This window comes from Calypte anna, chromosome 3, assembly GCF_003957555.1.
Source record: "Calypte anna isolate BGI_N300 chromosome 3, bCalAnn1_v1.p, whole genome shotgun sequence".
Lineage (NCBI taxonomy): Eukaryota > Metazoa > Chordata > Aves > Apodiformes > Trochilidae > Calypte > Calypte anna.
In genome coordinates this window covers 97,400,099-97,423,166 of record NC_044246.1, presented here as the reverse complement: position 1 = coordinate 97,423,166, position 23,068 = coordinate 97,400,099, and the positions used below count along the sequence as shown (strand labels likewise).

Sequence of the window (23,068 nt, the reverse complement as noted above, 5' to 3'; positions counted from 1 at the left end):
CCATTGACACAGCCATGTGACATGTTATAGTCATTAAAATGGGGAGGGACACTGAATGCATGGCTCTGAATATTCCCCAGAGCTTTTCTCAGCAATGCTGGCAGGATGTAAAGAAGAAAGTTTATTCCCATCACTTAAGAGAAGTAAATGTGCTTGGAATTCTCCTAGTGCTCTTTGTAGCCTGCACCTGTTTTTTCCTGGGGAGTCTATCTGTATTGTAATTTGTAGTGTTCCTATCTAAGAACTCTTCAATGAGTTTTTAAGTGAAATGATTGACAATCAGATCCATATGATGGAAAGCCACTACCGAAGTGGTTCAGGGCTTGTGAAATTGTTCCATGTTAAATGCTGTTCAATTTTGAAGGCCTTTGTGTAGATGCAGATTGTGTTCAGTCCAAATGACAAGTAAAATAGCTGTATTATCTTGGTTGGTGCTACAGTCTTTAGCTAAGTGTTAGCTAGCTTGTAAGAGCAGATACGTAAGGGAGACTATAAAAATTGGGGAGCATACATAATATAATTAATTGACATCACAGGTGTGTGCTGTCCCTTCATTTAGGGATTCATTTAGGATTTCATCTTTATTTGACAACTGTTAGGATAACTGGAACATTTTTGCTATGAAGGAAAGTAGAACTACTGTCAGAAAGGAGAAGGAGAGAAAATAACTGAAATTGAAGTATTACAAGATGGTCATGATATTGAAAAGAGTGCTTCTAAAATGCAGAAAGTGGATTAAATGCTTCTGAATTAGAACTGTCACTGGGAGAGGATCTGGCTGCTCTATCCTTAAGCATTAGCCTTTTTTTCCTTTTTTCTTTTTTTTTTAATTAGAATAAGAGAAACAGTTTTTTTCTCCAATTTCAAATGCTTTTTGGCATTTGAAAATATTTCAAGTATTTCACTGAATTAGTATAATAAACAGAAAAAATACATTCTTTATCTGTGCTTTTGTTGCAGTAAATAACAGTTTGCAGATATACATAAAATCTTACAGTATGTTTTTAGGTTTTCTTGTCCAAGTAGCTTGTTAAATAGTTAGATTTAGAAGCTTGATTTTCTCAGGCTTATATAAGTCTTCAGTTATTCATGACTCATGCAAATAAAACCAAGTATACCATTGAAGTGTCTTCCATTAAGACATTTTGTGCCTTCACCTTTTTACCATCCCATTTTCTGTGCCTTCTTTCTCACACGGAAAAATAATCTGCTTTAGCTTCCTCAAACCCTATCTTGGAAAACTGTAGAGGCTGAAGGATGGTCATTTGCTTGATGGACTCTTAAGAGAATAATAAAATTATTTTAAATTACTTCTTTCCCTTCTTCTCCTGTTGACTTACATCAACATGACAGCTCAAGTCCTAACTGTGACTTAAGCATTCAGACATTTGATAATTTTTAGATAAAATAGCAAATCCGGAGTTCAGTCTAGTACTCTGTAGCAAAAGCTTGTTACAGTGAAGATAAACAACATCAACTACTCTACCCATGCTCATTGAGTCTGTGTTTTCAATTTAATTTTCATTGCAGAATGCAGTTGTATGGCATGCTGTCCCCTTCAAAGTCTGTGCTGACTATTCTTAGTCACTTTCCAGTTATCCAAACTGGATTTTTTGGATGATGTATGAAAATGCTGTTGATAATCTTGAGGTGTCAGGTGAATGGAAAGCAACTTAATTTACTTGCATGGGGTTTTCTTAATGTTTCTCATATTACTAACTCCAGCTTTCTTATTATAGCATTTGTAACTGACTTAATGAAGAGAACATCAAGCAGTACTATATCTAGTTACTGTTTGTTTATAATTATTATTTTCTTCAATTACATATCTGTGTGTGATGTATGAGCACATCTGAAAATTTCCTATCCAAACTGACTGGTCACAGGAAAGATTTAATAAAATAAACTCTGAAACACAAGTAATTTCTTGGAGAACATATGTGTTGTTCAATACAGTGGCCTCACGTCTGTGTGTCTGGTGAAGTAAAGTGAGAAGTGGAGATTGCAGAAGGCTGGTGTAAGAGGTAGTGAACCCTTCTTTTCAAATCAAACTAGTGGTTAGAACTTGATCCAGCAAACTTGGGGCAGCCACATAAACTGCTCACATTGAATATAGTGACATTTGTCCTGTTTGAAGCAGATTTCCATGAACTGTCAAGACATTATATTTGTTTTAGGCACTCCTATAAAGTAGAATGAAAGTGCTGAAAGCTTCTTAAACAGAACATTGAATGTGCATCTGTCTAGTGAGGGGTCTGATTCAACTTGGGAATAAGCTCACATTCAGTTTGTGGGAGGTTTGCAGCTCCCATTAATTGTTAAGAACCATAGTGTTTTAATAGCTCATGAAACGTCAAGTGGCAACCTTAGTGCATTGCCATCATCTGGCCCTACTGAACTGACTGCTGCCAGGGCTTTGTTGGTGATGGAAATGAGGGCCTTGTGTGTGTGTCTAAGTAGCAGTATTGACAATGGTGTTCAGTTTCTCTAGCCTTAGTGATGATGGAAGCCAACATGTAATATCATTCATTGGCTTTTATTGGTGTATTGTGCTGCTTTCCTCAGCAGAGGGTTAAATCTCACAGATTTTTATGTGGCCAGCTGATAGTTTGCTTCTTTGCTTGTATGGCTTCTGCTGTTGTAGTTAAGGTGTGACGGTGGTAACAATAACAGAAGTATAATTGCAAACAAAAGCGTGTAGTTAGTGCTGGTTTCTCCATTCTTTTATGGGTTGTTAGGATATCCATAGAGAGAGATATTTGAGGTATCAAAGAAGCCATAAGTCATTGTTGTGATTTAAGAGATCTGGTCACAGGAAGAGTAAGAAAGAAAACATGCCCATTTGTGCTGCTCAGGAACTTTTACAGGGTTGCAGCCAAAATCTGCCTGAAGAGCAAAGCAGTTCTTAACTTGGGCTGTCCCCATGTGGCACAGTTCCAGACATGCAGTCACTAAATTTTGAACTCCCTCATCTAGATGTGTAATTGCAGTGCATATTCCCAAAAACGTTATGTGCTGGAGCATTGTCTCAAATCATCTCTGGATAGTGTAAGTATCCTCAAACTATAAAAAAAGTGCAATTTATGCCTCCTCCAGTTTTTCAGCCTGATGACTGCCTGCTTCCTGCAGGTTCTGTCTGCCATTTCCACACAACATGGTGGAGTAATTGAGCAAACAGCTAAGTATGGAGTATGGGAGATGCCCTGTCTATGTCTGATTGTTGCATGTTGCTGTTTTTCTACTAATTATTTCTACTTTCAGCTCCACTTGAAAACATAACTTGTATGAGCACATACAGTGAGTTGCTGTGTTATGTTTCTGTGTCTGCATTTTTAAAAAATCAGGCAGCCATTTGGTAGCTAAAAAGTGCATCTAAATGATGAGAAGAAAAATTAAACTGCCTGAAATTCTTTATTGCTACATATATCTCTCCTTGTGTTTCAGAAAAATGTAGAAGTAAAGACTACACAGACTTTTAGCACAAAAGATGAAATGTTAACCCAGAAACAGAATGTTTGGTTTTTTTCCCCCTCTTATTTTCCTGTGAAGGACATGTAGAATAAATGGAATGTGGTTTATATTTAGGATTTACTAAAAAGGCTACAAGGTTATTCGTTTCAAAAAGATGTGTACTTCAATGATTTGGGGTTTCATTTTTTCATTTTATGAAAACAGGAGATGGATGTTTACATTCATAGTAAGGAAGAGTGATAACTCTGTCAATGGTAAGGAGGAGGTTTCAGACCACTGGCTGCTTGTTCCTATCACAGGGAGAGCATTAATGGGCACCAGCTGGGCTGTAGCTATAGCAGCTTCACCACTTCAGCCTTGCACAGCAAGAGCTGCTGTGGCAATGCTGCAGAAGGGCCTCCTGTGCAGAGTTGGGAAGTACACACTTCAGTTGTTGTTCCCTGGGCAACAGAATACTGCAGCCAGCTGGCTTTGCACCACCTGAGCTGATCAAAGAGCACACCCTGTCAGGCACTGATACTTCAGCTCCTCCGGCTTCAGTGTGAATGTCTGCAGGCAGGGATGTAGCAAGCCTTGTCATTCGGGTTTCAAGGTTAAACACCGGGAAATGAAGTAGAATGACAGCAGAAAGTAAAATGGAAATATCGTGCCTGTAAATACTGCCATCTGATGTGTATAGCTTTTGATTATAGAAAATTAATTTGAAAATAAAGTTGCATAATTTCAAAGCATATTTTATATATTAAAAAAAAATAACAGGAGGACAGCAGCTGGCTTGAATATATTCTTTGGGGAGGAAACAATCAAGGGGGATTTATCCTATGTTTCCAGTTAAGAAAGTCTATAAAGAATGATTGAACACAAAGATTAGACTGCTTTCTAACATGACATAATTAGGGAGGATTGAGCAGACCTGGATCTGGTCTGCTTTGGGTGACTGCTCTAAGACTGACAGGTTAAGGCTGTACTTGGTATGTATTTCAGTGCATACTTCAGTGGCATGGTAGGTTTTATTCAGCAAGTGGTGCAAGAATGAAAGGTATGTGACTGAACAGCAGTGAACTGTAATGTTGGCTGATGTGGACCTGTATGATTGGGATCAAAATACACTTGCTGGATAAGGGGTGGGGCAGGTGGCAGTGTATCTTATATGTCAATTTAATTTTTCTTAAACTCCTTCCTTATAATTATGGCAACACCTACTTAACAGTCTGCTTAAGAGGGGCGTTACCTTCTTAAAATCATGTTTTAAACTTTGTTATCAAATAATAAAGATTTATATTATTTTTAGTCATGTCTATTAAAATAAGTTCCTCTTTTTTCTTAAATGTGACTATTTATTGTTTGTAAAAGATGCTCAGTTTACTTTTTGAGAAATGACAGCTCCAGTAGGTGAGCTGGTTGCAGACAAAACATGGGTAAGCAATATTACTCAGTCACTGAGTGTGCTTTCCGTTCCCACCTGAACAAGGAAAGCAAATAGAGCTTGTGGGTTTAGGTATGTACTCAGACCTCTTTTTTGCTGAAGCTGGAGAGTATTGATCAGCATCTACACTTGTGGAGATTTGGTTTTTAAATTCCATATATTAATTTTAGTTTCCTATTCCATGTTTGGATTAGTAATGTTTGACTGATGAAAATGTCTCCAATGTAGTTTCAGGAAAATTTCACTTTATTTCTTTGTTGTGGTTTTAGGGGGATGTTTTGGTGGCTTGGTTGGGGTTTTTTTCCTTCCAAAAAAGAAGCATATTTGAGTAGGGGTAATTTCAGTAAAGAGATTCTATGATTCTGAGCTGCTTCAGGGGCAGATCGGGCTTGACTTCTTAGTCACATAGTTTAGTATTAGGCAGTCCTGCCAGGAACAGGGAATTGGACTCTGTGACCCTTACTAGGTCCCTTCCAACTTGAGATGTTCTATGATTTATCGTGAGAAAACAATGAAATTACTGGGTTGTTTTCAACTGGAAAAATCATAGCTCCAACACAGCAAGTGTGGCTTCTTATTCTCGATAATATAAAACTAAATAGAGGTTTAAGTGAGAACACTCCCTCTCTGCAGTCACAAACTAGACTGCATCTTTCTTGTGCATCTGTTCCAGTTTATATCAGCCGTCCATATACAACTGGTTTCTTATTGTATTTGCTGGGGTTACATGTTGTGTCCTTCAAGCTGTTTATTAAAAGAATAAACTGTATCCTTCAAGTCTGTGGCAGATTTTTATAACACCTGATGTTCAGTCAAATTTTGCAGTCTATGGCATTTTCTTTGGCATGACCTCTAAATGACTTAAAATTTTAAGTTTTTATCTCTAAATCTGGAGACATGACAAATCTTCTTTCACTATGTCTTTAACTCTGGAAAACTAAGGACTGTGTGAAGGGCACAGGCAAACCCTTACAGCTTTAAAAAAACCTGCAAATTCATTAAAAATTTAATTTTCCACAGGGTGGGAATTACTTTAGGAGTCCTGAGAAAATTTTGTTTGCAGTCAGCAGTCTGTGTTCTTATATCCACATTTTTCTTTTCGTATCTAGTTTTGAAATGATTGTGTAGTTGTCAAGAAATGTCTGCCATCCAAAGCAGACATCTGTGAAGTCTGTGTCTGCTGAGCCCCTGGAACATGACCAGAGGAGAGCCATTAAAATGATCAGAGGGCTGGAGCACCTCCCCTATGAAGCCAGGCCGAGGAAGTTGGGGTTGTTCAGCCTGGAGGAAAGGAGGCTCCAGGGCGATCTTACAGCAGCTTTCCAATATCTGAAGGGGACCTACAAGAAAGCTGGAATAGAGTTTTTTGCACAGGTGTGTAGTGAGAAGACAAGGGGAAATGGTTTAAAACTTGAAGAGGTGAGATTTAGGTTAGACATTAGGAAAAAATTATTTCATGTGAGAGTAGTGAGATGCTGGCACAGGTTGCCCAGGGAAGTTGTGGCTGCCCCCTCCTGGAAATGTTCACGACCAGGTTGGATGGAGCCTTGAGCCACCTGGTCTAGTGGAAGGAGTCCTTGCCCATGCAGGGGGCTTGGAACTAGGTGATCTTTAAGGTCTCTCCCAACCCAAACCATTCTGTGATTCTATGATTAATTATACTGTGTTCCTGCAGCAGTGATAGAGTGACTGAATCTGTTGTTGTGTGACCTGACTCTGTGAAGGAGTAACAAATACTTGTAGTTAATGTTACATATGTGTTTCTTTTCAAACTTTCATTAATAGATTCCTTTCAGGCAGGTTCTTTTTCCTACGTTTATTTCTTTCTCAGAGGTTATTACTATTAAGTTGGAGCAGCTCTCCAAGGGGAACAGTGTTTATAGAAAGATGAACTGGATGCTTCACCTGTCTGCTACTTTTATGTTTTTTTTTCTGTGTCAAAACAGCTGGTAGTGAAAAGCTGAAAATTGTCATGGAAATAGCCCTCATTGAGAAGTTCTTTTGAGTGCTGCAGTGAAAATTGGTATTGATTTGACCAAGTTGTGACCCTTTGCAAATTGCACACTCTGCATGCAGAGTTCTCACTTGCTCAGCTTGTAAAGTAGGCATCTAAAGATGGCCTCGTGCTCTGTAGCTGTAGTTATCTTTCTTAGGCTTTGACTTGTTTCCTGCAGTTGGTTACTGTACCTTCATTTATGCCAGCATCATGTGTAGTTGCTTCCTAACTCAGTGCTTTAAAAATGTGGGATTATTTGCTTAATCCTTGATTTCTTGTTTTTAAGCCTACATCACTTCAACAGAACCAGAGAGGTGGAAATGTGTTTGGTCACTCTAGCAGATGGTATCCTCTGCACAGGGGATAGTATTGATAAAATTGGGGTAAGAGTGCTTAACTAGGTATTGTTGCAGTTGGAACAATACATCTATCTCCATCTCTAGCAGTACATCTATCTCCATCTCTAGATATACTTGGCAAAAGATATATTGAAGATGGCTATGTATGGCTATGTGAGAAGAAACTTAAAGTAAGTACCAAATGTAAATAACGTAGTCATGAGAAGGAAGTAAATTTTTTGTATTTATAGTAAAAAGAAGTGACAGCTACCTCATTAAGATATGCTTAATGTTATATAAAAATAGATTTTTAAAAAAATTATATTTCTGTAAACATGGTTAGAAGAAAATAACAAATTCCGTTATTTGACTGTGCTGTTGGGATCTGTAGTAAGTTTGACAGGTATCCTTAATTTTGGAATGTATTTTAAAAATGCCTGCTAATAGAAAAGACTTAGAGAAATGTTTTAATGCTCAAAATTAATATTGAAAGAATTTGCCTGACATACCACATAATAGCCATTAATACAAAAATGTACTGTGGTCAAATTACATTTCAAAAAGATAAGCTTCTCTTGCTTTCCTGAAGAGGAAATGGCATCTGATCCACATTATGTCATCATTGCAGCTGAGCTGCTTTACAGGGGGGACACTTTATGCTGGACTCCAAGGAATGACACAAGTCTGCAATATGTGGAAATCTGTTAAATTTTTTTCACTATTCAATCAAAGCTCTTCTGCTTTGGGTATTAAGTTATATTTCAATCTTGCGCCTTAGCAGCATCTGTAGCAATAGTTTGAAAACAAATACGAAATTTGTGTAGAGCTGCTGGACAGATTAGAGTTCAAGCAGATTCAATTCATTGGTGGCTTTTGACAATTTTCAAAGCACTAAAATTTTAGAAAAGCCTGGGTCACTCTAAGTTTCAGGGGGTTTCATATATATGTTTTTTTTTTCTTTTGTCTTTGCGCAGTCTTCCCATAAGTGCTTGTTCAGTTCAGTCTTTTTAAAAAAGTTATTCATAGGAATGCACCATCCAAATTCCAGTATTCCAGTTTATATAAGAAGTTAAAATGACATTTCAAGGCTATCTTAAGACTCCTGGTGCTGTGCTAAGAGGAATGATGTTTTGAGGAATGTGTTGTTTGTTTCCTATGATTTGCTTTTCTGGTTCTCTGCATAGATCTTAACGATGGTGGAAAAGCTAGTGCTTTATATGTGTTACAGACCTTTCAGTAATTATAATCGACCAGAATCTTCTCTGTGGTGTTCTTCAATGTTCTTCTGCATTTTCAGTATCAAGATGAAATATTTAATAAATTTCCCCTTCTAGAGCTAGCTATATTGCAGTTTCACTTTATTTATTATTGTAGGGTCTAGAATGCATGCTGTGTGTTGATTTGCCCTTTGCTAAAACAAGGTAGCCATCTGCTGCTGCTTCCTCCTCTTTGTTCAGGGGTATGTGGATTTAGAGTGAAGGATATGCCTCAAATGTTTTGGAAATAGGTGTTCAGTTAGCATACACTACCATTAGTAAGTGTTCAAGTAAGTGTTAATATATACCCATCAACTTTAGATGGGTAGTCCTCTCATACTGTATGCAACTTATATGTGCCAAATTACTGTAGAAGAGTTATGTGCATCATACATGTACTTTATATTCATACAATCAAGGGAATACTCAGTACTTGCCTGTTTTAATTACTGTACTTGAACTTATAGTTTTCTTCCTCCTATTTCCTTCTCATAGAAATGGGCTTTTTCTTTTACTGATTCGACCTAACTACTTTAATGGTCTTTATTTCATATGGCTACTTTTTAAAGACACCTGCATCCTTATGTTCAAGGCTTATTTACTACAGATGACTCTGTATTGATTCCTTTTTTTTTTCCTGTTTTCTGTTGTTTGGGTGCCTTTTTTGCATACAGAATGTCCAGATTGGCAACATTTAATAGAGACTTTTCCCCCCTTAAAATACAATTTTAGCCTAAGACAGCCTTTTTTAGAAATACCATCCTTCCTCTTGAAAATACTGTCATTACTTCTGTTCTTTTTTTCCTTTCCACTGATTTAAGTTGGTCACATCTGCTCATGGCTCTGTTATCAGTCACCCTGCACTAAAATCAGCTAAAATGTACTTGGAGACAGAACTGTAAGAAAGGCATGCAAAATGACCTCAGAACAGAAAACACATTGTTCATTGCTGCTTATCCTCAGGACTTCTCATTTAACCCATTATCCAGCCAGTAGTCACTCCCCTGCTTTTCCTGACCTCTCTGTGCCTGGATTTTGTTCCTGCTGTAGTGGGTCGTGCAGACATATTCGTCTTCTGTGAACCCTGGACCAGTGCTGGAACAACATGAACATATGCAATGCTGCTCTGATCTCCTCCTATTTTGCACTGCTACAAATTGCTATATTGGATGATGGGCAATGCCATATGTGCTTAGACCATATGGTATTTTCTCCTCAAGCTGCAGTTGGCTTGTTCATTATACATTGTAGTATTTTGCTATATGCATCTTAGTTCAGTTTGTCTTTTGGAAGCTGTTTCGGTTTCCTAGAATTGAGGGTGTAGTTACATGGAAAACTTAACTTTGCAATATTTGTAGCAGATATAACCTAGTGCTATAGATTCAGCTAAAGATAGCCCCTTAAAGGAAAATGTTAAAACAATGTCTTAATCCTTACTGCTAAGGAATAGAGCAATGTAACTTGCAGGTTATTTAGATTAACATCAATATGGGGAAAGAACTTGGCTCCCAAAGAGTGACGTTTTCATGAGCACTGAATTTTGCCTTTGGACAGGCAGAAGGACATTAAATGCATACTAATTTTGAGTTTTGCTGCAACTTGATTGCTAACTTGAGGTCTGTGCCTGTATCCACATTCTGCATTCTTTGAATTCATCTTGGTGTAATATTTTTAAATATTTTAAACAGCAGATGTGCACTGGGTGTAGATTTGTGTAAATGTTGATGCACTGTATACAAAATATGTCTCCCATACAGTGATCTGTTGACATTATTCTCTGTTGCTTAGCTTCAGACAGTAAAGTCATGACATGTGCTGCTGTTTGGAGGATGCCGAAGGAATTGGAATCAGGCAGTCATGAATCCCCTGATGATTCATCAAGCAACGCTCAAACCCTGGAGCTACTCTGTCACCTTGACAACACAGCCCATGGCAATATGGCCTGGTAGGATTCTGCATATTTTATACTGCTAGAAAAAAGCCTAAAGGATAGACCTGTGCTATTAGTGTTGTGCAGATTTACATTGTAGAAGCTAAGCTATACACTTTAAAACTATTCCATCTTAAAAACAAAAAATGAAGCAAAAGCAATGGTACAAATTGGATTTTTAGTCCCAGATGTTCCATAGATTAAAAACATTTATTATAGTCCTGCAAACACATATGGAGTAACAGCCTGTGTACTGTTTTAATGTGTTTCTCCCCACCTGCCCCCATCTAAAACCTTTGTTGCACAAAGGTATAATACCTTTCACTCATTTTCACAATACATTTTACTCTTTTTATGGAATATAAATTTGATATTGCACTTCAGTCTTTGTTTTTCAGTCTTCACCTAACCGATTTGGCATAAATGCAAGTAATTTATTGCTTGTTAGGAATGAGATTTCATTTTATTATATGGTGCCTGTTTAACTACTCGTTTCTGCTGCTTAAGAAAAGGCAAGGAGAGCTGTGTTACTGCAGAAGGTATTACACTGTTTTGTTTCCCTTTTCTTTCTGTTACTTAAAAGAAAGTTAAGTTTGTATATTGTTTATTTGCAAGTACTTTGTTTTATGGGTATATAGATGACATGTTCCCACTGCTTCCTAAGCAGAAGCAGGACAAAGAAATGTTAATACACTCAGTCTGCATTTTTCTAGCTATTTTATGTTGTCTGATGTAATTTTGGGATTACCTGACCTTCTTCCACTGGCAGGAACAGTTGAAACTGAAAATATGGTCTGCTGCGGTCTCAGAAATGTCTGTCTGTCAGAAGGAATACATAGTATGAGGTGATCATGCAACCTGCACAGTCCCTTTTACAGTTATCAGAGATTTTAAAGAAAAAAGTGTGGAATAACACAGCAGATTTTTGTAAATGAAATGTGACAACTCTGAACTGCGATCAAACAAGGATAATGCAGCATCAGTGTCAGGTAGTGCTGTAAGTATAAGAGCAGAAAGGGCTTCTTTGGTTTCTGTTCTCAGACACCACCTGTCTAAGGTATCCATCATAATCTCATTATACTTAAATATGTTCTAGTAGGAGTAATTTTAAATTATATCAAAAGGGAACAATACTTAAAATAAGTCTCAGTTCCTTTTCAAAATCTGATTGCAGAAAAATTTCTTTCTTTTAGCTACATAGCTAGTAAGAAAAAAAACCCCAGACTTTAGAAATTATAGTTAATTCAGTTGAATTTTAATGAAGTTGTAGGTTACATGGTAAGTTTTAAGTATCTCTTTCTAGCCACTGATTTCTAGTTTGAGCCTTGTAGATTAACTTTCAATGAAAATACCAAAAGTAAACAGGCAGTAATAGTTGTTGAGTGGTTCTTGGACAAGACTGGAAACACTGGTGTATTCAAACATGAGTAGCCTAGACTACTTTCTTCTAAAATCTCAGCTTCCTGAATATTGTTTGTTCATAGCAGTATCTTTGAATCCTTTGCTACTCATTTTCATATGAATACTTCTCTTTATTAACGCTTCAGTTGTATTTAACAATTTCCTATTTATTGTTGAAAGCTTTTAATAATTAGTTTCCAATATACTTGGGAGTATTATTTTTGGGTTATTTTGTCTTCACCTTTTACCCCCTGAGATTTTTACTTTTTGTCTTTGAATTTTCCATAATCTGTTTCCATCAAATGCTGGGGTGCTAGAAGTCTGTGTGGTAGTCTGATCATGAGAAGAGAAATGGGGGGCATATCACTGCTTTATATTAGGATGTGAATTTATGTGAATCATTTTTTTCCTCCAGAACAACTTGTGTCAAGTTTGTGCAATTTTCTGTCATCTGGCTTTGTTCAGTGCTGGTGCTCACAAATACCTGCTAACTTTAGCACCCATTACCTATGTATGTGTGTATGTCAGTGAGGCACTTGAGGACATGCCTTAGTGGGCATGTTGATACAGATATTTACATATATAATATTTATTGTATTGGGGAGGGAATGTTGATGGTTGGACATAGTGATCTCACAGGTCTTTTCCAACTGTGACAGTTCAGTGATTCCATGAGATAGGTATAAAAATTTGAAAATGTGTTACAGAGAGAGAAAAGGTATAATGAAATATTTGGCATTAGTACCAGGCCAAGTAACAGCTGAGCTAGAGGGTCTTGTTCTAGAACCTCTGTTTTTGCCTTGTGCAGAGTGGAAACAGCCCATGAATCAGTAAAATAAATGTTTTATGCCTAATATGTCCCTTAACAGGCCACGTCCCACTAAGTGGAGTGTTGAATATGAATGGCAACTTAGATAGTCTTTCCTATTATGTGTTTCTGATCTTTAGAAAAATAAGAAAGTACTTGAGACACTTACAGTACAATTGTTAGAACTAAACATAAATCTGAACAGTAATTTCATTCAGTGCCTAGTGTAAATACTTTGCAAGCTGCAATGCAAGAGCCACAATCTGGTGTAAACAGTGATTTTGTATGAGATCAGCAGTGGTCTGGCATCATGGATTCGGAGTTAAGAAGGGCAACACTTACTCTGCCTCTGTCATTTGTCTTGCCATTAGAGCACAGTTTTGTGCCATTTTATTTGCAGAATGTAGGCAGAACACTGAACCTGGGAATTCAGTGTGACCACATGCACTTTGAGGAGGTTGTTTAATCCACAGAGGACAGTGGAGCAATGTGCCACAAGTGCTACCCTTGTTAAGGGTGGAAAAGCTTTTAAGTCATGGTAGGTTTTGTAATGATACATTTTAGATTTGATAGAGACTTAATTTTTCTTAAGTTACTTTTGAAAATTAGTCCAAATGCGTTCCTAAAATAAGCAATAAAAAAGACTAAAAACATAAATTGGGCTTTCATTACATCTTCATATACATCTTATAGATGAAGTTCTGACATTGGCTTACTTGATAGTTAAAAACTCAGGGCTTTGAAATGTTTTGAATGTCTATTGGATGAAAAAAAGGATCCATGAAAATTTGTAGTTAAGTGCTGCTGTTTGGAAAAAAGGTACATGAGAACTTCAGGGGTGCCCTGCAGCCTCAAACAGTCCATCCGGCCCTATGTTCAGCCTGGGGCAATGACAGGAGAGAAGTTACTTAGTAAAACCACATTATCTGGAGTCCCACCACTTACTGCAGTCTATGCACCTCAAGTTCCCCCAGTATCCACAATCAGTTGATGAGGGGTGTCAGAAGGTACATCTGTGCCAGGTACTTTTAAACCTTTGTCCCTTTTGGTTTTTCTGTTCTTTTGAACAAAATGAGTGTTGGTTTTCTTCAACTGTTAGGGCAGATACTAGGCAACTGTAATTTTCTTCTTAGGCACATGTTTCAAATTGTTTTAGAAATGTAGTCAGATGAATATTCTGTTTTGTTGGTTCCACCTCCCCATCCAAACATGCAGATGGCCTGTTACAAACAGCAATAAATTAGCAAGTATTTGCTATATCTGTGTTGCTATCTTTTGAAAAATCCCATTTGAAAATGCTGAAATTTGTGCCCTAAATAGGAGGTATTTATTTCCTCTAATGTGAGTCTGCAGAGATGGCTCTTGCTATTCCAGCTGTTTCTACAAATAAGCTTGGTTCAGCCCTCAAACTACTGGCATTGTGTGGCCTCCAGAGGCTGGGCAGGACTTAGTTGACAGCTTTCGCTGTGCTTTGCTGCCATTTATCCATACAACTGAGAAGTTTTTCATATCTTGACCACCTTACTGATCTTTGACAGACAAGCCAGTTATATGTTTCTTTCATGACATGTCACATATCCGTAATATTAATTTTGTTGGGTTTTTTTTAAGCCCTGTTCAAGCAACAAAATGAAAATGTCCATGGCATCAGCTGCTCCATAAACAGCATTTTGTAGGATAGAGGGAATGTGACTTCTGTCTGTCTGCTTGGGAAATTGATTCTGGCTTGATAAACAGATTCCCTCTGCACCACCCAGTTTCATTGAGAAACTTGTACATATGCTGGGGGATTCTGTTCTTCTATATATGCTGTTCATTGTATATAGCAGTTACCTCCTGAGTGACAGTAATCCATCATCAGTGCCTGCTTTTTTCCTGTTGGTGTTAAGAAAGAAGGTAAAAACAACTTTTAATTCTCATGTAGATCTTTAAACTGTACATACTTTTCCTAACAGTTCTTATTTGACTCTTTGGCCATGCTTCTTGTTCAAAGCATGTTATCAATCAATTCTTTCTCAGATTAATAAAGAGGTTTCAGTTTCTCAATGCAAGTTTCTTAAAATTGTCTCTGTAATAGTATCTGCAAGTTCTCCCGGCAGACAGAGTTTCATGCTTGGTAAAGAGCTTTTTCTACAGCAGGTATGGAGTTCAACAGGCACTATAAACTATGCTGCCAAAACACTACGTTCCTACAGTAATTTAACTGCATATACTCTAGATCTTTTAAAATTCTAGGTATGTCACCAAAAATGTCACCTACAGTTATAATGTGTTTTGATCTCTCAATGCACGTATCTCAAACTTGATCTAAAACACAAAAGAAAAAATAATTGCTTCCTAAGTCTTAAAATAGCCATTGAGTTCTCGGATATTTTAACTATCTGCAACAGGAGGATAATTCAAGAACTAGTATCAAATTTTCATCATGATAATGTGACAGAAACCTAGCAAAACTTTTGCAAGAGCTGTCCTTTATGTAGACATGTAGACTTGAGCAGTGTGAGAAGGCATGGGTGAAACATAATGACGTTAGAAGGGTTTTGCATATTTGTCTTACTGTTATTTGTTTCTGCTGTAATATTTAAATAGGTGTTGTAAATAATTGAATATTTACTACTTCGAGGAAATACTAACTTTCCTAATCTGTTGAGTTCTTTTGACTGTATTTGAGGTTTCATAGAATACCAGAAACCTTTTTAATTAAACCAACCAAAACTCTTCTCTCCTCTAAAATATAATAAAACTGACTTCCAGGTTTCATTAAAAACAAACAAAAAACCACCCATAAAACCCCAAAAGCTGTACTGGAAGATATGTTGCTAGTACGATGTCTTTTATGTAGTGGAGACATTATGAAAATACCCTAATGACAGTGCCCTTTAGGTCTTAATAAGCTAGAGGCACATTAGTCTTTAACAGTACTCTGGTCAAATCAAACCAGTGCTGTAACTTCCAGTCTGATGGAAATCACCATTATAATACTTTAAGAGCCGGAATAAAGCCCAGGTATCTCTGGGTTTCTTGTCCAAAGTAATCTTTGTCTTCTCATTCTTCTCAGCAGTCTCTTCCACAAAAAGGCACCTTTTATTTTAAAATAAACTCACCTTATCTTAACTTCCAGGTTTTCTAGGAAACTATGATTCTTGTTTCACTGTGTCTGGAGGAGTGGGACAGCAAAATATATCTGAGAATTGGAAGATGTTGGGGAAACAGTTCAGAAATATACAGATTGTGAACAATCCTGACTTACTTCAGCTTAGGCTACAATGGTTTAATGGTTATTGAGGCCTAGTTACAGATTTCTAAAAATGAGCTAATGGGAAAGAGATAACTAATTGGCAGCAGAAGAGTAAAATAATTATGTGAGAAGAGTGGTTCTGTGGGAATGGAATGTGTAGTTGGAATACAAAGCCACCTGCATGATATGAATGTGTAAACAAGGCTTCTCTATATAAGTGAGTGCAAATTATTAATAAATTATTTCATACGATCATATTGATGAGTACATGGAATCCTTAAGCCTCCGCAGACTTTTTTCCCACAGGAAGACACAGCCTAAACTTAGGTGTGCTTCTAGCAGTGTTGCCTTCAGTATGCTACAAAATAGTCAGAACTATTTCCATTCAGACATGTGGCCACTCTGTAGAGCACTTGGCTAAGCAGTAAGAATTGTGGGTCTGCAAGCTGTCCTCTATCTGATCTCCTGACTCTTAAAATAATATCCTAATCACCAGATTAGCATAGTTGCCTTTGAATTTGAATGTGTTCATAGCATGGGTTTTTCTGGTGGGCTGACTACATTGTAGCTGAAGGATGTTTTGCTGAGGTACCAAGTGTTTGGGTTTATATTCCATTATGCAATGCATGAGGATTTTCAGTTTAGAAAAATTTTTCCACTTGCAGAACACTTATAGAAATAGATGGTTGTATCTTGGGTAGTTATGGTGAAGCAGCAGTTAATGCTTGTTTTGTCCAACACATTGAAACTGACTGCATCTCTCATAGATGGAAGTGTTTGCATGTTGCTTTATTCTTATTCAGTCTATAATGGAGAACTTTGAATTATTCATTTGTAAATGCTCCCTATATTAAGAATTGGTGTTAACTATCTTTTCAGCATGAAACACAGGTAGTAGTCCTTTTCTGTGTGCATATGACTGAATGTTTTAAATTATCTTTTTTTCTTTACTAGGAAAGTTTTCTCTGTACAATTTAATTTTTTAACCAAAACTGCTAGCTAGAAGCTAATTTGAGGTATCAGAAGTAAGATGATAACACAGTAGGGTAAAAGGCAACAACCATAATTGCTTCTCTGCAATTTATAGATTCTTCAAAGAGCAAAGGTGAAGTTGACACTCAGTTTCTGAGTGGCAGCTGTGAATTTGACAATCATCTTGTCCATTTCCAAAAACTGTAAGCATCAGCAACTGTTGTAACTCAGGAAAATGGTATTGCCTGGTCTATCTGTTTTATTTTTAAAAGATTATTGCACCCTCTTCTGTATCTGAAAATTGTTCTAAGTGAAAATAAATTGTTTGTAAAATTTATAGCTTGAAAAGCCACTGTTGTTCACTCACTGGTATTTTTTTCTCCTTTCTACATTATATTTCATGTTTAGCATTTAGTCATGACTTCAGAATACAGCTGAATATGTTAAAAACCTGTGATTTGAGTAACCTGTGCTTGGGTTATGAAATCTCAATGATCATTACAACCACACCCATAAAACAAGAAACTTCCATGAGAGAAAATTAAATAAAAGGAAAATGGGCATCTCACAAGGACAGAGTGAACATGGAGAGATTTTTTTTTATTGCAGGGTATGTCAGCTGGATTATAATTGGCTCTAATTAGCACTCTGTATTCAGCTATAAAATTTCTTTACCTTGAAGCTCAGTGACACTCAAAGATGTGAAATTTCTTTCTACCTTTGAAAACATCAAAGGAAGTGCTTCCAATCTAGCTTTTACAACTGGAAGTTTAATGATCAGTGCAGGAGAAGGATAAATACATGAGCAGGCATAAAGAATGTTGATCTCTGGCTGGAAGAGCCCTTTAAGAGGTAATTGTTTCAATCAGATTTCATTGTCTATAAGTAAATATCTCCATATATCAATACCAAATGCCAGTTGTATTTTCAGTAATAAGTGAGAAAAATGGTGGACTTAAACAAATGTGATGAGAATCAACCTGAGGATTGTCTGGTTACCCATTCAATTGTGTGATGATCCTGATATTAATTTCATTTTGGAAAACAGGATTGTGGAAGGTTAGCTGTGATCAAATGCAGATTATGGTGCATTAATTATTTTTTTATCCTCTCATATATGTATATATATATGTATATTGATAAAATGTTTTTTTGTCTCTTTGAAAGATCTAATTCATACACCTGTGCAGCAGAACTATATGAAATTCTGAAATAGCTGTACCAGTGCCAGTTGGTTCCTTCTCATTATTAGACACAGAATGATGGCTGAATGTGTAATTGAAACTGCTTTGTGTTTTTTATTATCTACACTTATTTTCAGTTGCTTATAAGTTCTTCCAAGTTGTACCATGTACCTTTAACAAGAAATACTTCTGAAAATAAAAGTGGCAATAGTACAGACAAAACAGACTCATTTAAAGGAAATAATGGAGCTCTTCTAGATCCATGTCCTTGTTAAAACACATTTAAAAACATGATGGTAACTTAATGTACTAAATGAAGTTATTTTGTCCTAATGCATTACATTACAAATGAACTTTTCAAAATAGTTAATTTCCTTGAATTGACAACATAAGAAGGATTCAGGTCATGGTTCCAGCAGAAGCTGGTCCTTTCTTTGATCTGCTCTACTGCCATATGGAAAAGTTCAGAGTTGAGGAGTCAGCCAACACTCTTTTAGGTATAGTTTCATCTTTTTCTTGGTGCTAATTTTCTTTTTTTGGCATCGTTCTGTTTTCTCTGCATAATCTGTCTTCTCTGTAACAGCAAACATGTGCAGTCACCTGCCTGTGTGCTAATGCTTGCTTTACTAAATGTGTAGAGTGAAAAGCAATGACACTGTGACAAAAGAAGCAAGAGGATTTTGAGAGAAAGGTATCAGCTGAGAATAAATGAGTTGTGTTTCACTTATGGTATGAAAAAATTACATTGTGTCACTTCCTTCTGTTGTCTGCAGCCTCCTGTTTTCTATTCCTTGTTTTTTATATCATAGATTAGATAGAGTTCAATGGCTGAGATCTCAGGCCAGCCAGGTCATACCCACTGACTTAGGCAGGTAGGAATAATGAAAAACTCTGGATAAAATAGGAGCACGTGTAGTGTGCAGCGGTGAGTTAAGAAGGTAATTAGTGGCTGTCTAATGGTGGGCTGACTTGCCCAAGGCCACATCTACTCTTGCAACGTTCTTTTATCTCTCCAATCCAGATACTCGATTCATGCAAAAAGCTAAAAAAAGCTAGAAAACATATGCCTAGAGAGTGATTCTTGACAAACCTCACTTTCATATATGCACTAAGACCAACCCATCAAGTGCCTTTGTATAACTTAAGTTTATGTATACATATGGAAAGAAGTTTTTCCGTGTGTCTATTCATACTCTGCCTTCAGCTATACTTTGTCACCATGAGACAGATGATTGGAAGGATGCACAACTTTTTTTTTAAATTGTTGGGTAGGGCTGTCTATTATCATCAAATTATAAGTATTATTCTTTTAACTTGACTGTTATCCCCCCAAATTTTATTTGGGTTATAGTGCATATACTTAGTTGTGCTGCCCATACTGACTGGCTTCAATATGCTGCATCTTACAGGCAGAACTAGAGATGATGACTGATTTCTTGCATTTCTAGCAAGAAACTGGTGAATCACAGGTAAAATGTGCATGTTGGTAGAGTCGTGGTAACAAGTGCTGAACTGGAAGAGGTTTGCATGAAAGCTCTGAGGCTTACAATTCTTGGTGTGTCTTTAAAAAGGATGCACATTACTTACTAAGAACTTTGGGATTCCAAGCTAAAGCACTCAGTGTATATCAAAGTCTGTTCTTTTTCTGTGTATGTTTGCAGAATGTCTGCTGCAATGACTTAACTGTTCATTTTGCATGATCACTGTATGGTTCAGTATGGAGAATGGACGACAAATGGAGTAAGGATGTAGAAAAGCTCTCTTTATGTTCAGCCTTACAGCTAGGGAAGATGGATGGCATTCCTTTTCCTGACAGATTTGGAGGGGATAGCAAAGGGCACTCAAAAAGAAATCAATCTGTACATTAGCACTGACTAAAAGATTCCATCACACATACTAAGTGTGTTATCACATAGCTTTTAAGTAACCAATGCTGCAACAATGTTAATCGAGTATGTGTAAAAACTGCTAGGTTACTAGGTAATGGCAGACTTTACACTTAAAATATGCAAAGTATTCCAGCTGAAAGAAACCATAAGGAATATGGCTTAATATGTTTTGGAATGTATTAGATCCACAGAATTAAAATGGTTTTATATGCAAAATCTGATTTTAATGTTAGGTTGTGGTTTTTTGTTTCTGTTTTACAGTGTTATGTGGGAACCAATGGGAGACGGTAAAAAGATTATTTCCCTGGCTGATAATAACATCTTGTTGTGGGATTTGCAGGAAAGTTCAAACAAAGCTGTGGTAAGAATTCTTTTGGTTTTTTGTTTTTGTTTTTGTGTTTTTTTTTTTTTTTTTAATATTTTATATATATATATATATACACACAAAACAATCAATAACATTCCCTAGCCCAAGATTTCCAAATCAAAATATTAGGAAAGCATGTGAGAAATATCTTCTTGCCTTTAATGCTGGTGGGGTATATGATTACTCTGTTGGTTGTCTTGAATAAAATGTGTTTAAAAGAAAGCAACTTGATATTTTTGTGTCTCTTGCTGGTTGCTATTTTCCTTTTGCTAGAGCTGCTCTTCCTTTCCTACTGGCTTTATAGTGAATAATCTAGATTGTATATAGAAAACTTCAGATGTTTCTGTATAGAGTAATTTAGGTCTATGCCTGTCCTTAAAAATGGAAACTGATTATGTCAAGAACATTATTATTCAATTGATCTCCTGCCATTTCTTGAACTAAATCATCATTTTTCAGAGTTAGCTTCTTGTGTTGTATACTACAGAATCAGATTTCTCAACTGGTAGTTGCAGAAGGAGTCGAAGACATGACCATAAATTCTTCCCCCTGGTACCATCTGACTGTGTGCAAAGAGTTGGAGTCTTGAGTTGTTATTCTTCTGGTAGATTTTATGTAGTATCAGCATAATGTAATACAGTTTAATAATTTATATTCATCAGTAAACCCTTTGAGGGCCTTCATTAAATGAGGAAACTTCAGCTTTTATTTCACCTGGAAGTTCAGTGTTACATTATCTTCCAATTTGAAGTTTTTGTGAAAAGGATGCTGAGAGTTTTTGAAGGCTGCCTCCGGGAGCTGGTTGGTAGCATTCCATTCACTGGATTTGCATTACTCCTACATTAGTCAGTATTTCTTTTCTAATGCCTTCACAACACATCAACTTTTTTGGTAATGTCTTCTTTAAACCTGTTGAAAAGCTGCTTTTGGAAGTGGTACTGCTTCAATGTTGTAGATAGTTCTTCACATCTCTTTGAAGTGTTGGGAATGGTAGACTACTTGGCATTTTTCCCTTGTCTTTTTTCTCTTTGGGCAGCTCTGTCCTCTCTTGCTAAAGTTCTTTTGAATATTAATTACTTATCATTTTCACTGTCCCAGCTTTCTCATATCAGTCTCAATTTTCTTCCTAATCCTAATATATCTGAAATATGATTGATTTCCTTTGGTATGCTGTCTTTTTTTTTTTTTTTCTGCCCCCCCCCCACTCCTCCTCAATTTATTTTTCTTTGGACTGACATTCTAAAATTTTGCATGTTGTGTCTTCCCTTTACTACTTTACTTCCCTTTACTTTACTATTACTTTTCTCAGAACTAACCTTCTCACACTGTAATACAATTATTTGTGAATGTAAATTTGATTTTTGTTTTCTCTCCCACCCATTGCTAGAATTTGGATCGGCATAATATTGAAGGGGACTAGACTCTACACCACAAAAAATGCAATTTTGATATTTTTTTAATCAATGTTTCTGTCCTCAAAGCACTATTCACCTTACAAATCTCTTCAGTATTTCAGTTAGTGTTCCTTGCCTATATGTTAGTTTAAATGTGTCTGTTCTGCATCAAATATTGATGGCAAAATAATGACTCCAGAAGGCAAAGTAAACACTAAAGCAACTAAGGGGATTTGATATATGACATTTGTTATAAGCTTATATTTGGTAAAAGAAAACGAGAAAAACTGAAAGTGAAATTTAGCATCCAAAAACCTGCTTCAACTTGTGAAGCTCAGACTATGAAAGTAGATAGCTCAACACTTGAATGACATCTCCAGATAGGAGCATTTTGAAATGTCTGTTAAAAACCTTAGCTTGCAGAAATTAGGAGTGTAATTTAGATTTTTCAGTCACACTTTAGATATAGATATTGACTGATTAGATTTCTGTCTAAAATATTCTAGTATCTTATGGGACTGCACTTGAAATTAGAATTGCTTGTGATTAAAACTTTACCCTCAAGTAACTGTTTACTATTTCAGTCTTCTTCCTGGTGATTTTGAGTTACTCTTAGACAATATTTTCTTCATCACTGAATCAGTGACTACTCTTAAAGTGAAGTGTAGTTGTTAAAGAAACTTGTCTCTCAGGAATCATATCTCCCGGCATCTAAATGTTAAGCCAGGTGCATCTCTTCTAAGATGACTGATACTCTTGCATTCCCATTTACTTCTTGTCTGCAACAAATTTTTTGCAAACGTGGGTGGTATCCTGGGTTAACCAGAGTCCAGCTGAACAAGATGCTGAGGAAGCCATGAGTGTCTCTTTAAAATACCTATTGTAGACTTTCCAGTAATTAAACTAATGAGAACATAAAGTCCAGTACCATAGGCTTTTTCAGACCTAAAATCAACTGCTTTATGTTCCTGAAATCTTTGAAGATTGCCTGTTTCCTAATGGATTAACTCCCTATTAGAATGAAATAGAATCGATAGGAGGCTGGTAAACAAAACCAGAGATGCATTGCTGGTGTGTTCATTCTTTGAAATATCTGGTCAACCTATCATAGGTTTTTTACTATGATTTTTTACCATTTACTAACATTTACTAACCATAGCTTACTATAGAGTTCTCTGGATATCTTTTTTTAATTTGTTTCAATGTTAGTTTTTAATTTTTTTTTTCTTTCGTGACAGTATTTCATAGAGGAATATTTGCCTGTGTTTGCATTGAGACGAGCTGCTTCTGTCCTCTAGATCACTCCCTTTATTATTGTTTTGAGGACATTACCTTCTGGGCTGAAACTAATCTTCTGCTCACTGCATCATTACCTCTTGCAATTAAATTAGCAATTCT

General features: G+C 36.5%; 1 protein-coding gene across 1 annotated transcript in view; it reads left to right on the top strand.

Annotated features, from left to right (window-relative positions):
* Window positions 1-23,068, top strand: part of EIPR1 (EARP complex and GARP complex interacting protein 1) — a 62,789-nt gene that overhangs the window by 19,062 nt on the left and 20,659 nt on the right. The window contains exons 4-5 of the mRNA XM_030447611.1: window positions 10,276-10,432; window positions 20,171-20,270. Of these exons, the coding sequence (XP_030303471.1) occupies window positions 10,276-10,432; window positions 20,171-20,270 (257 nt within the window). The remainder of the gene's footprint in view (window positions 1-10,275; window positions 10,433-20,170; window positions 20,271-23,068) is intronic.